Genomic DNA, 14788 nt, shown 5'->3' on the forward strand with positions numbered 1-14788 from the left:
AAAAATGTCAGCGTATTTTTTGTTTTGTTTTTATGTTACAGAAAGACCAACACAGTGTGGAGAGAACGAATTCCGATGTAAAAATGGCCAGTGTATTGACAAGGATATGGTTTGTTACAAGGGACTGGGCACTGAAAGACGAGGCTGTATGGACGGTTCGAACCTACACAAAGATCTGTGTGGTATGTTTGATAAATGGGCAGTGAAAGGTGAGACTGTATGGACGGTTCTAACCTACACAAAGATCTGTGTGGTATGTTTGATAAATGGGCAGTGAAAGGTGAGACTGTATGGACGGTTCTAACCTACACAAAGATCTGTGTGGTATGTTTGATAAATGGGCAGTGAAAGGTGAGACGGTATGGACGGTTCTAACCTACACAAAGATCTGTGTGGTATGTTTGATAACTGAGCAGTGAAAGGTGAGACTGTATGGACAGGTCTTCTCTTCTCTACGTCTCAAGTAAAAAACAACGCAAACGCAAATATACAATTTGCCGTACCAGCCCGTGTGCCTAGAGTGCAGTCGGCGTTTAATGTTCAACGAAACAATGTTCAGCAGTATAAAAATCTGATGCAGCCCGATAATGTACATGTGAAATATTCTCTTTTCCTTTAATCTCTCGCCGTCCACGACACAACCTGCCGCCCAGAAAAAACCGGCGATAATCGCCGGAAATCTGTGTCCGATTTGGCGGGAAACAATTATATCCCACTGCAGGATGGCCTAGGCGTAACGCTGGACCTGCGTTAATATTGATACAAGCTACATAATGTATCTACGGAAAGGCTTTACTCCTACTCAAACTATACCATGCATTTGTAAAATACATTATTCAAACGCTGGAATGCCCGCTACTACATGTCAAAGCTACGATTCCCATTAAAAAAAAAAAAAAAACTATATCCGCACTGCTCAGCGCACGGCTAGAGAATGTCCTCCTATAGGACTCTACCACCGCGTGTGCCTGACTACAGCCTATAGCTACTGCACGTGCTACTTGATCCCGCGTGCCGGTAAGACAAATTAATCCCGCCTTTTCTGATAGAACCGCGGGATTATTTGAGTCTTCTCTCCTCTACGTCTCAAGTAAAAAACAACGCAAACGCAAATATACAATTTGCCGTACCAGCCCGTGTGCCTAGAGATTAACAAAGAAAGCGAGAATTATGACTAAAACTAGGAATGTACTTGTAACAAACAACCAACCAAAATTATACATTATGAATTCATAAACCTAGCTGTTTGGTAACACGGAGTCGCCTAACCAGTGAATCAGCGACATATCCGTCCTTACTACTATCTGACCTCCACCGCCCGTGCCTCTTTAGTCACCTGTCGCCGACGCCGTTGTTGGCCGCCGCCGTGGCCCCTCCTGCTCTCAGGGAGTGCAAACCAAAATTAACACCACCACTGACACCTTTCAGCCTCTTAAGGTCGCTTCACGAGCCCCAGTATAACTCAAAGGCTTGCATTTTTTTATTAAGCGACACATGCCCCGCACACGATAAACTTGTTTAAATAAGAAATCATCTGACTTTAAACTGATCTCCCCTAAGCTGATGTAACGCTGCAACATAGCGTGCGGGCAAGCAGACGTGTGCCCTTTACTTATTACTACTTCCTTACCGAACCGATATTAGTCCGTTTTGCTTCTCTTAATTTTCAGTGAAAAATGATCCGGAAAAAATTCAACGTCATTACAACGCAAATTGCTGAGCTCGTCAAATCGCAAAAAACCCGCAAAACCTAGCAAACACATACACAGATCCCTGACGGCTAGAAGGTCTTGAGAATCGATAAAGCCATTACATATAGTTATTAACAAGCCACTGGTTCCTTTTTCTGTCTTGGTTGTTTATCTGTACGCTTGGCCGACTCCACAAGGCTCTGTACGAAATTGTTGGACGTAGGATCCTCATAACCAAGTAAACTGTGGGCCCACTTTATGGAATATATCGCAGCTGACACCACCGCGTACGACGAATTGTTCCGTAGTAAAACATTAATGTATATAGCAATATGAATAGGGTTCGCTGGTAAATTAGCCTTGCCGTGAGAAACTATGAAACGCTCCCAGCGTTTAAAACAACCAAAATATTTTTTGTTCGTATTGTCACTCTTACTCAAAAGAAGTCTGTCCACTAATCCGTCTGCCAGCTAATATAGCGATGAATCCTGGGTAACCCCGGCTGCTAGAAGTTGACGGTCCACGGTATCTTGTAACCTCACACCTGTGAATAAACAATATGGCACACACTTTGTAAGCCACTGTACCTAAACGTTGAAATCTAGCCTTAAGGCTATCATGTCAAAAGCCAGTACTTGGTCCCCAAAAAAAACGTTATTTCCTCTGCCTGGCCATGTCACATTAGCATGCGCTAAATTGCAACAGCCGACGATAGGTTCTTTAACCAAGTCACTATTGTTGAACAGAACTGGCCAAAACGCCGCAGATCGCCAACGCGGGATGATTAAAGTCCCACTGCCCCTGTCCGCTTTCAATTTACTTACTACCCTACAAACTAGCCGCGGCGGGGGCACGAACCAATTATTGACCCCGGCCCAGCTTACTGTGAAGGCATCTACAGCCTCAGTACCGTTACACCACCATCGATAATTGAACTTATGACATTTGCTATTGTAATCGGTAGCAAATCTGTCTATCTCATGCGGGCCCCACATACCTTCGCACTTCTCAAGCACCCACTGTTGTACCTGCCAGTCATCACAATCAGAGCACCTACTAAGGAAATCTGCAGTCGTGTTTTGACCCCTGGGTATCCTGTGGGTAGACTTTCACGTCCCAATCATGGCAAAAATGCTGAACTTCACGAGCAATTTGCTGCAAATCTGACTTACCACTTCCTACGTTGACTATTGTAGTCACGTTCTTATTGTCAATAAACAGCTTGACCTTCTCGCCCTTTATTCTGTTCTTAGCTGTATACAATACCCGTTTGACGGCCTCCATCTCTCTCCATGTAGAGCTTAGGCGCCTCTCTTGCTCATTCCACGTGCCTAATACTACCTGACAACCCTCTTCATAGATCTGCTCTATACCTGGGATATTGACTCTACCCCCCCTGTGCAGTCATGCTAACCAAACCAGAACTATTGGATAAACAACCGGGAAAACCATCCTTTCTCTTTTTATCCTTCATATGATCCCCTCCTTGGGATACAATGCCATTCCTGGACAGCCCCTGTCCTACACCTTCCAAAAGGCGCCCCACTCTCGGGGGTACATCACCGCAAGCCGTAAATGTATTGTCAACTACACCCTCAAAAGGGCACCCCACACCAGGGGAAGCGTCCTGACCATCCATCTCGTATGGGTAGTAGACATCACGATGTAGATATGTATCATCGTGTGTCTCAAGGAGGTCAAAACTGGCGACGTACCCCCCGTAGCCAGATGCGGAAGCGTCAGTACAAACCACTGCCGAACACTCAATATCTTCATGCAGTTTAGAACCTACCCGGTTCAGATCTTTCAAGTTTTCCAGCCAATACACAACCTCGTCTACTGCTGACGCGCTTATGAAAACACCTGCATTCCAGCTGGCCCTGGCTAGTAAACATTTGCAAAGTTCACGCGTGCGTAATCTAGCCTGCGGGCCAACTACGCCTTGCATAGAAATGACTTGACCAATGATACCGGCGACAAACCTAGCCGAGAATAAAAGGCAGCCCTGACTGACAAGTGTCATAGTCCGTGACAACAATGACAACAAGCGCTCTACCCTCTCATTGGTCGCCCTAACCACGCCCTCTGACATTGATCACGTGTAACCTAGCCAGACCACGTGCTGAGACGCTGTCCATTGACACTTCTCATGGGCTAATAGAAAACCAAAATCTTCCAAATATAATCGAACAACCTTGCTTAACCTATTGGCACCGCCCTCTGTACCTCCTATACCGTCGTCCAAATACATGATCAGTTTATGGCCTTGCCCCCGTACATGCTTTACAACCTCTCTCAAAACTTTGGTAAAAACGTAACCGGCAGTAGCTATGCCGAAAGGTAAAACGTTAAACACGTAGACTCTGCGTACCCCACCAACCATGGTATGAAAAACTAAAAACTTTCTGTGCTCCGGGAATATTTCTATATGATGATATGCCGCTTTTAGGTCAAATGTATACAAAAAATCACCTTCATTGAACAGATCCCTGGCAACTTTAGCATCTTCGTACTTGAACTTAAATTTATGTAAACAACTGTTGATGTGTCTACAATCTAGCATTAAACGCGCCTTACCCGACCTGCTAAAAGCTACTGTCAGAGGATTTACTACAACTGGCTGATATTCCGTCTCAGATACACATCCCAATGATACCAACCTGTTTACCTCTGCCTGAACGAAACCGCTGTTGTCTCTAGCAGACTTGTTGTTTTCCAAAAATACACAAGGTGGAGTTTCTCTAAATGGGATCTTATAGCCTTCCGAGATTATTCCAAGCACTGCACTACAAGCACCGATTTTTCCCCAGTAACTGATCTGGCCCTTAAGCCTACCTACTGGTGACAATGCATTGTCAACTTTCTCGTTCTGAAAACTTTTCTCTACGTTCTTATCTACACCAACCTGTATGGTACTATCTAAAACAGGGTATCGTTCGACCTTTGGCTCAGCATGCTTAGAAAATAGGTCAATACTTAACTTATTGCCCGTGGCTGTCAAGCTTGGTCCTGCGTTGACCCTCTCCGGACATTCCATGCGCCAATGCCCGACTTTCCCGCACCTGTAACAGGTCCCCGGCCTGTGACCACTGCTCGACCCGGGGGGTGTGTCCAGCGTCCTGCTGACGGTAATACGGTCGTCCCTGTTGCTCGGCGTCGTAGGGTAAGTATCTCCTAGGCCTGTTCCTCCCTTTAGCCTTTAGCGCAGACTTGACTTTCCGATTGGCCCGGGCTCTGGCTCTGTCAATCTTCCTCTCGTCGTCGGAATCCTCTGCTATTGGATCCGCTTGATACTCCTCCGCTGCCTTCCATCCTGATTCGGAAGTGTCAGCAAGCAACACCAACTTTTGTCTATAATCCAACATTTTCATACCTTCGATAATCTTGGCGCGGGCCTCCTCCCCGTCTCTCTGGATGCAATGTTCCGCCTCGACCATTTTAGATTTCACTCTCTGGTTGAAACGGTACTGGTCTTCACAAGCCTTCCTGGTGAATTTGTGAGACTCTTTGCACAAGAAGTCTTGTTGAAATTTGGCATATTGGTCTTCTGAAATGTCCTTCTGATCGGCTGAAACACTTTGTTCGAACTTATTTAGCCGGCCAGAAATTACTGAATCCATATTTTCGAGAATCACATTTTGACAATCTTTTATTGCTCTTTGCACCTGCTCTCTAATAATCGAGTTTATGGTAGCAGTATCCATGTCCACCCGAGACCACAAGTGCAGTTATCAATTTATAGGTAACGTGCACAGGTAAAATCGCGCACTAAAAAAAAAACTATATCCGCACTGCTCAGCGCACGGCTAGAGAATGTCCTCCTATAGGACTCTACCACCGCGTTTGCCCGAATACAGCCTATAGCTACTGCACGTGCTTCTTGATCCCGCGTGCCGGTAAGACAAATTAATCCCACCTTTTCTGATAGAACCGCGGGATTATTTGATTCTAACCTACACAAAGATCTGTGTGGTATGTTTGCTAAATGGGCAGTGAAAGGTGAGACTGTATGGACGGTTCGAACCTACACAAAGATCTGTGTGGTATGTTTGATAACTGCGCAGTGAAAGGTGAGACTATATGGACGGTTCGAACCTACACAAAAATCTGTGTGGTATGTTTGATACATGGGCAGTGAAAGGTGAGACTGTATGGACGGTTCGAACCTACACAAAGATCTGTGTGGTATGTTTGATAACTTGGCAGTGAAAGGTGAGACTGTATGGACGGTTCTAACCTACACAAAGACCTGTGTGGTATGTTTGATTAATGGGCAGTGAAAGGTGAGACTGTATGGACGGTTCGAACCTACACAAAGATCTGTGTGGTATGTTTGATAACTGCGCAGTGAAAGGTGAGACTATATGGACGGTTCGAACCTACACAAAAATCTGTGTGGTATGTTTGATAAATGGGCAGTGAAAGGTGAGACTGTATGGACGGTTCGAACCTACACAAAGATCTGTGTGGTATGTTTGATAACTTGGCAGTGAAAGGTGAGACTGTATGGACGGTTCGAACCTACACAAAGATCTGTGTGGTATGTTTGATAACTGGGCAGTGAAAGGTGAGACTGTATGGACGGTTCGAACCTACACAAAGATCTGTGTGGTATGTTTGATAACTGGGCAGTGAAAGGTGAGACTGTATGGACGGTTCTAACATACACAAAGATCTGTGTGGTATGTTTGATAAATGGGCAGTGAAAGGTGAGACTGTATGGACGGTTCGAACCTACACAAAGATCTGTGTGGTATGTTTGATAACTGGGCAGTGAAAGGTGAGACTGTATGGACGGTTCGAACCTACACAAAAATCTGTGTGGTATGTTTGATAAATGGGCAGTGAAAGGTGAGACTGTATGGACGGTTCGAACCTACACAAAGATCTGTGTGGTATGTTTGATAAATGGGCAGTGAAAGGTGAGACTGTATGGACGGTTCGAACCTACACAAAGATCTGTGTGGTATGTTTGATAACTGGGCAGTGAAAGGTGAGGATATACTGCTATTTACAAAGTTGAGGAAAAGTTTAATTGCAATTCAACTGGACAATAATTTCATATTTCTGCTTGGATGGATCTTACCATGATGATCGTAACATGTCTGACACAAAAGCTTCGAAGATATTTGATAACATATTGGTAGGCACAAACGTTTCGCTGTTTGACCTTGACAGTGGCTGGCACCAACTGTTTGAAGAGAGTTATGAACGACGATGGATAAATACCAGCATATACTCAAGAATTCCCGGTCTCAAAGTTAATGCGAGGGTTAATCAAAGCTAAGTCTGTAGGCTTACATGTAAACTGTGATCCACAAATTTGATTGTGTAACGTTATAACGTCAGGTCTCTGTGATGGTGAAAACCGCTCTTGTGTTTGCAGGGAGACAATAGTGTGTAGTTGGTTATTTTTTCCGTGGAAGATATTTTCGCTATTTCACGTCCCTTTACATCCAGATCGCTTAAATTTGATTCGTTAAAATATAATTCGATCGTTATTAATAAAAATCGCGAAAATTTTGAGCCGCGAAGATTACCAGCTATACGGTAGAAAGAAAACTACCTGCAGCGCTGTTAGGACATCATGATAAAAAAACACAGGCATAATTTTGAGTTTAAAAAACTGGGTTTTTTTTCCAAGTCTATGAAATACAATCATATCCATTGAGCACTAAATGTATTTCAGTAAATGTTGACCTTGAGAGGTAATGTAGGATAATTCACATTAGTTGGGAAAGAGGCTTAGTGTCTTGTTGGAGGAATCTCTTTCTAATTCAGAGTTGTCTGCGTGACATCGATGATTGACTGTGGGATTATGTTGAGATGGACTGTGGTATTGTGGCGAAAAAGTGCAAAGAAGAGCTGAATAGATCTGTATTCAGAAAACGTACGGCGACAAAAACATGTTTCTGCCGGCATGGACAAACAGAGAATGTCAAGACAAACTACAGTCATATGCTTTGAATGAAAAGCATTCATAGATTGATAGAGGGCAGTTACATCGCCATACAAGCACTAATACAGCCGACACAATTTCCGTCGTTCGGAAATCTCGTAGAATCTATTATGCCCTTCAAAGAAATGAAAATAAAAGAAGGATCGGAAATTAAGAAAAAAGAGACATAACATATTCTCATTTGATGTAACATTTGGGCTATTTTTGTTCTTAATCACAAAGAACGATGTTAGTTCATTGCATTTGCGACAGATAATCTTCATATCAGGCTAGGTGTCAACTGATATTTGTGTCCAAACGATGATTAATATGACGAATAGAATAAGACGCATGTTTATGTGAATGGTGATATCTGGCTAGGTTTAATTGACAGATAACATTAAATTTTAGGTGACAAGCGATATAAGGATGATTTTTAAGTGACAAGCGATGTAAGGATGATTTTAGGTGACAAGCGATATAAGGTTAATTTTTAGGTGACAAGTGATATAAGATTGAATTTAGGTAACCAGCAATATAATGTTGATTTTTAGGTACATGTAACAAGCGTTGTAAGGTTAATTTTTAGGTGACAAGCGATGTAAGGTTGATTTTGAGTTGACAAGCGGTATAAGGTTGATTTTTAGGTGACAAGCGATATCAGGTTGAATTTAGGTAACAAGCGATATAAGGTTGCTTTTTAGGTGACAAGCGCTATAAGGTTGAATTTAGGTAACAAGGTTTGTAAATATACTATACAACAAGGTTTGTACAACAAGGTTTGTTGATATACTGTACAACAAGGTTTGTAAATATGCTGTATAACAAGGTTTGATGATATACTATACAACAAGGTTTGTACAAGGTTTGTTGATATACTATACAACAAGGTTTGTACAAGGTTTGTTGATATACTGTACAACAAGGTTTGTTGATATAGTGTACAACAAGGTTTGTTGATATACTGTATAACAAGGTTTGTTGATATACTGTATAACAAGGTTTGTTGATATACTGTACAACAAGGTTTGTTGATATACTGTACAACAAGGTTTGTTGATATAGTGTTCAACAAGGTTTGTTGATATACTGTATAACAAGGTTTGTTGATATACTGTACAACAAGGTTTGTTGATATAGTGTACAACAAGGTTTGTTGATATACTGTACAACAAGGTTTGTTGATATACTGTATAACAAGGTTTGTTGATATACTGTACAACAAGGTTTGTTGATATAGTGTACAACAAGGTTTGTTGATATACTGTACAACAAGGTTTGTTGATATACTGTACAACAAGGTTTGTTGATATACTGTACAACAAGGTTTGTTGATATACTGTACAACAAGGTTTGTTGATATAGTGTACAACAAGGTTTGTTGATATACTGTACAACAAGGTTTGTTGATATACTGTACAACAAGGTTTGTTGATATACTATACAACAAGGTTTGTTGATATAGTGTACAACAAGGTTTGTTGATATAGTGTACAACAAGGTTTGTTGATATACTGTACAACAAGGTTTGTTGATATAGTGTACAACAAGGTTTGTTGATATAGTGTACAACAAGGTTTGTTGATATACTGTACAACAAGGTTTGTTGATATACTATACAACAAGGTTTGTTGATATAGTGTACAACAAGGTTTGTTGATATACTGTACAACAAGGTTTGTTGATATACTGTATAAAAAGGTTTCTTGATATACTGTATAACAAGGTTTGTTGATATACTGTACAACAAGGTTTGTTGATATAGTGTACAACAAGGTTTGTTGATATACTGTACAACAAGGTTTGTTGATATACTGTATAACAAGGTTTGTTGATATACTGTACAACAAGGTTTGTAGATATACTGTATAACAAGGTTTGTTGATATACTGTACAACAAGGTTTGTTGATATAGTGTACAACAAGGTTTGTTGATATACTGTACAACAAGGTTTGTTGATATACTGTATAACAAGGTTTGTTGATATAGTGTACAACAAGGTTTGTTGATATACTATATAACAAGGTTTGTTGATATAGTGTATAACAAGGTTTGATGATATACTATACAACAAGGGTTGTTGATATAGTGTATAACAAGGTTTGATGATATACTGTACAACAAGGTTTGTTGATATACTATACAACAAGGTTTGTTGATATAGTGTACAACAAGGTTTGTTGATATAGTGTACAACAAGGTTTGTTGATATACTGTACAACAAGGTTTGTTGATATAGTGTACAACAAGGTTTGTTGATATACTGTATAACAAGGTTTGTTGATATACTGTATAACAAGGTTTGTTGATATACTGTACAACAAGGTTTGTTGATATAGTGTACAACAAGGTTTGTTGATATACTGTACAACAAGGTTTGTTGATATACTGTACAACAAGGTTTGTTGATATACTGTACAACAAGGTTTGTTGATATACTGTACAACAAGGTTTGTTGATATACTGTACAACAAGGTTTGTTGATATAGTGTACAACAAGGTTTGTTGATATACTATACAACAAGGTTTGTTGATATACTCTACAACAAGGTTTGTTGATATACTGTATAACAAGGTTTGTTGATATACTGTACAACAAGGTTTGTTGATATAGTGTACAACAAGGTTTGTTGATATACTGTACAACAAGGTTTGTTGATATACTGTACAACAAGGTTTGTTGATATAGTGTACAACAAGGTTTGTAGATATACTGTACAACAAGGTTTGTTGATATAGTGTACAACAAGGTTTGTTGATATACTGTACAACAAGGTTTGTTGATATACTGTATAACAAGGTTTGATGATATACTATATAACAATGTTTATTGATATACTGTATAACAAGGTTTGATGATATACTATACAACAAGGGTTGTACAAGGTTTGTTGATATACTGTACAACAAGGTTTGTAAATATACTATATAACAATGTTTATTGATATACTGTACAACAAGGTTTGTAAATATACTGTATAACAAGGTTTGATGATATACTATACAACAAGGTTTGTACAACAAGGTTTGTTGATATACTGTACAACAAGGTTTGTACAACAAGGTTTGACTAATATTTTACAGCAAATCACACGTGTGGAATCAACCAATTCAAGTGTTACCGGTCTTACTGTATAGACATGGAACAGCGCTGTAATGAAAACATTGAATGCAAAGAATCCTTTGTAGACGAAGACGGATGTCGTAAGTAAATTTCACTCGTCGAAGAGATGTCATTGTTCTTCAGTTATTTTGTAACTAGTTTTTAATTAGGAAAATATGTTTTATCATGTCCCACTTATAATTAAGAATATTTTAAATGTCATGACCATGAACTCTATCTTTATTCATGCAATATGTTAAATATTATTTCAACATTAATTGAAAACGGTAGTGAAAATGTAAAAGTATATAAAAAATATGTATTTTCTCTATACGTTAGTTTGACGAATTGTAATCCGAAGGGTTGTAATTATCTATTTGTTTCGGTCGCGGTATATAGTCAGAATTCCTCCCCATATACAATGTCAAATGTTTAGCGATCGATGCAAGGGTTGGCAATAAAGCAATGTTTTATGCAATTCACAACGAGCGATATCTGTAATCATACGTCGATGTAACGATAAAACATTTTCCTACAAACTTGCAGATGTGCCAAAACCCATTAAACAGTATTAGAGAAGTATTGCCATTCATTTTACCACCGTCTTCATTTTCCAGCATACTTGCCTTTATCACTATTACATAACCAGTCTAGTCTTGTCCTTGGAAATCTACTAGGAAGTAAGTTCTCGCGAGATTTGCGGTAAAGGTAACTAGGTCAATTAGCAGTTGGAAGACTAGAGGATTCTGTAGTGCCGACCCTTTCATGGCTATCGACCGCGACAAAGACAAAAAACACCGCGCAATGAAACCTTTGGACAAGACCGATTAGAACATATTTTGTTAAAATATAGTCGATACTCATTATCTCGAAATTCAAGGGACTGTGGAAGATATTTCCACTAATTCAAATTTCAACTCTAGTGTCCAAATGAAGCGGACAATATCAATTTCCTGACGTTAATTACGATTTAACAAAGTTACGGCTAAATTTCGATGAAATTCGAGCCATCCGAACTAAAATTACGAAGATGTAGAAGGAAAAAATCGGGACTTGAAAAATTATTGGAACTTAAACGGATTTTCGACCCAAGCGATTGCGTGGCAACGAGTATCAACTGTATATCCATATTGTTCGAAATTTTAGAATATACCAGCCCAAATGTAACCTCAATATATTGTACATATAATGTCCCTTGCAGTGCTTAATTTCTAGGTTAGTATGTCATTCAAGGTTTATACATAATGATAAAGTTACTCAAGATTATAGTCTTCTTATTACTGATACGGGTTTTGTAAATGCTTTCATGCATTCCTGAATGTTTGTTTAAACGTGATTTGACTGTTTTTGGAATAATTGTATTTTTGTGGTGGCGTAAATGATACAAAGGGGCGCCACCTACTGTTTCCGGTATGATGTGGTGAAAATTAAACTAATCGCCAGTGTTTGGATGTGCTTGATGTAATAAGTTTTAAAGATGTTTCATAGGAAAGAATTTGGCTATCAACCGAAAATAAAACTCCTTAAGTAACTGTGTGGTTTTATATAACAGTGGGAAAATATTAAGGAATATTTTAGGTGTTACGGTAACGAAGTCTTATATATTTCCTTTATCAAATTATAGTTTCATTTCAGCCTATCGCTGCCCGTATAAGACTGAGGAGTGTATGTGTGAGGGTGACGAGATTGACTGCAGTAATATGGGGCTGCACGTGCTGCCAGCTGGCCTGGTATATGAGAAAGCCCTTCGGCAGTTGTACGTGTATTTGATACTAACCTCTTTAACCACAATCCAAAGCGTAATTAGTAGTCTGGCGCAAATTAGGAAACAAAATCCAGTCTTAAATATGATCTTCTGTTGAGTAAATGCCATATAACTGTTATTTACTGTGTATGCGCTCCGTATGAAATGACATGTATTACGACTGTTTCAATAGTACGTAAAGAAAGAATCGCTAGTTATGTTTGGTTTTGGTCGTAGAAATAGAAAGCGTTTTTTTTCATTTGATTGAAGAATTTTACCAAATCAACATGCAGGTCGAAATGCAAATTGTTTCAAGGGAGAAGATGGTTTTATTTCGTATGTGTGTTTTTTTTTTTTTTTTGGCTCTCGTTCGACTGTGTTGATGATGATACTTGACATAAACCTATATATAAAATTTTATCACTATTTGTGAAAAGTTGCCAAAGATTGCCAGCATTAAATTGTCAGTAATTAGCGGTCAGTGCTGTGTCTATCGCCGTTCGTGTTTCCTTCATGGGAGTACAGTCTTCTTTCATTGGAATATTCCGTGCTGGTCGATCCCATTATTGCGTTAGGTATGTCAGCCGTATTATTGAAGTTATGTTACTTTATACATGACCGTCGTGAGGGCAAGCTAGTTGGACCAAATGTATGAGCATAAAAGACCAGACAAAAGGTCAGATATGATTGAAATTGGCCGTTTATTGATATATAAACGACGAACTTGAAACATAAGAGTCTCAAGCATGAACAACAAATTTTACATGAGAAGACATTTGGTCCTAGGTGGGGATAAAAAACGCCACCATGGTGTTCTAACAAATTAAAAGTAATCTTTAGAACAACGTACCCCACCTGACGCCCTCACGACAATAGTTTGATGTTTAGAATGAATCTATCTACGTTTAAGATGAAAATGAAAACAATGAGAATATGTAATTCCACGGGAAAATTATGTCCCTGAAAAGATGTAAAGTTACGAAAAAGTCCAACAATAAAAAAAACGGACCATGATTGTAGCTCCGACCCAATGCCCGAGACACAACAGGTCTGTATGTAACATTTGTGACATAAAATAGTCAAGAAAAACCATAAGTCTATGGAATGCTGTTGGTACACGTGGTGGTCCTGCCATTAAATTTTCTGAAGTCAAAGGCTAAAGTTGTATCCTGTTACCAAAAAGTAATAAAGATAATTAAAGCTAGAACCTGCATTATTATGGTAAATCGAAAGTACAAATAATACATTACTTTGTTATCGTGTTGTTAAGACTTCTCTTAGCTTACAATGTGACCGGAATAGCAAAATCAAATACCAGCAATCAAAGATGATATTTGAAACATAAATGCAAGTTTTCGTTTTGTAGCAATCTTCGAGGCAACTTCTTCAACCAAACACTGAACAACAATACTTTGAAACCATACAGTAGTCTGACTCACATGTAAGTACTCTGTGTCACTATCAACTCCTCTTAATTGAATTTACCTGACTTGTTTTCAAAGTAAAGAACTTACTTTATACACTGACTTCCAAATCTAAGTCCATGATTTTCAATATATCTATAACTTGAAATTTCACAGTTTTCAAACAAAACCACGAAATGTAATTACTAGTTTTACAGTTACATCTTCGTATTCAATGCATGATGTGGGGAAGTTGTTCATAGGCTAGTTTGTTACTCATTCCAGTCGTTACTTTGTGAATCCATTGTTGTTGCAGCGACCTAAGCAATAACTCCATTACTGTGCTGCCCACAGGCTGTTTCCTGAACTTGTTCCGACTTAGCTTATTGTAAGTGACATTCATTCATATTCTTATTGGTTCAGCAGGCAGATTCCATTACTAGTTTACACAATTCATATCTTTCTAATCTCGTCACAAACAATGTTGTATGATTTCTTATAGACAATTCATCTCCGCCTGTCTTTGATTATTCCTATTTAACCCTATATATTGATGTTCTTGGTGTGAATCATTCCACAGTGGTAAATAATGTATTTGTATGGTGAAACCTGATTTGTACTTAACAAAGCATATCGAATTACTTTTCATTGATAAATCTTTCTTCCGAATCGTCAATACTGGTACATCTAGACCATCACGATAAAGCTGAATAGTTTTGTGTTTTTATTTTTTTATGCTTCAGGAATTTGGCTAAAAACAGAATTCGATTGATTCGAAACGGTACCTTTCTCGGCCTGACAAGTTTAACAAGTTTGTAAGCATCGAGTTTATTTAAATATATTAAATTGATAAAGGCAGACGTTAGACTATCAGGTGCTGAGCAGTCACGTTGTGATTTAATACAAGT

General features: G+C 39.0%; 1 protein-coding gene across 1 annotated transcript in view; it reads left to right on the forward strand.

The window, feature by feature from the left end:
* Window positions 1-14788, forward strand: part of LOC132556088 (G-protein coupled receptor GRL101-like) — a 116520-nt gene that overhangs the window by 71180 nt on the left and 30552 nt on the right. Inside the window, exons 13-18 of the mRNA XM_060220476.1 lie at window positions 42-182; window positions 10715-10834; window positions 12369-12489; window positions 13844-13918; window positions 14197-14268; window positions 14624-14695. Coding sequence (XP_060076459.1) covers window positions 42-182; window positions 10715-10834; window positions 12369-12489; window positions 13844-13918; window positions 14197-14268; window positions 14624-14695 — 601 coding nt within the window. The remainder of the gene's footprint in view (window positions 1-41; window positions 183-10714; window positions 10835-12368; window positions 12490-13843; window positions 13919-14196; window positions 14269-14623; window positions 14696-14788) is intronic.

The sequence above is a fragment of the Ylistrum balloti genome, unplaced genomic scaffold (genome assembly GCF_031769215.1).
Source record: "Ylistrum balloti isolate Yb309-2 unplaced genomic scaffold, AGI_CSIRO_Ybal_v1 Utg370544, whole genome shotgun sequence".
NCBI classification, from domain to species: domain Eukaryota; kingdom Metazoa; phylum Mollusca; class Bivalvia; order Pectinida; family Pectinidae; genus Ylistrum; species Ylistrum balloti.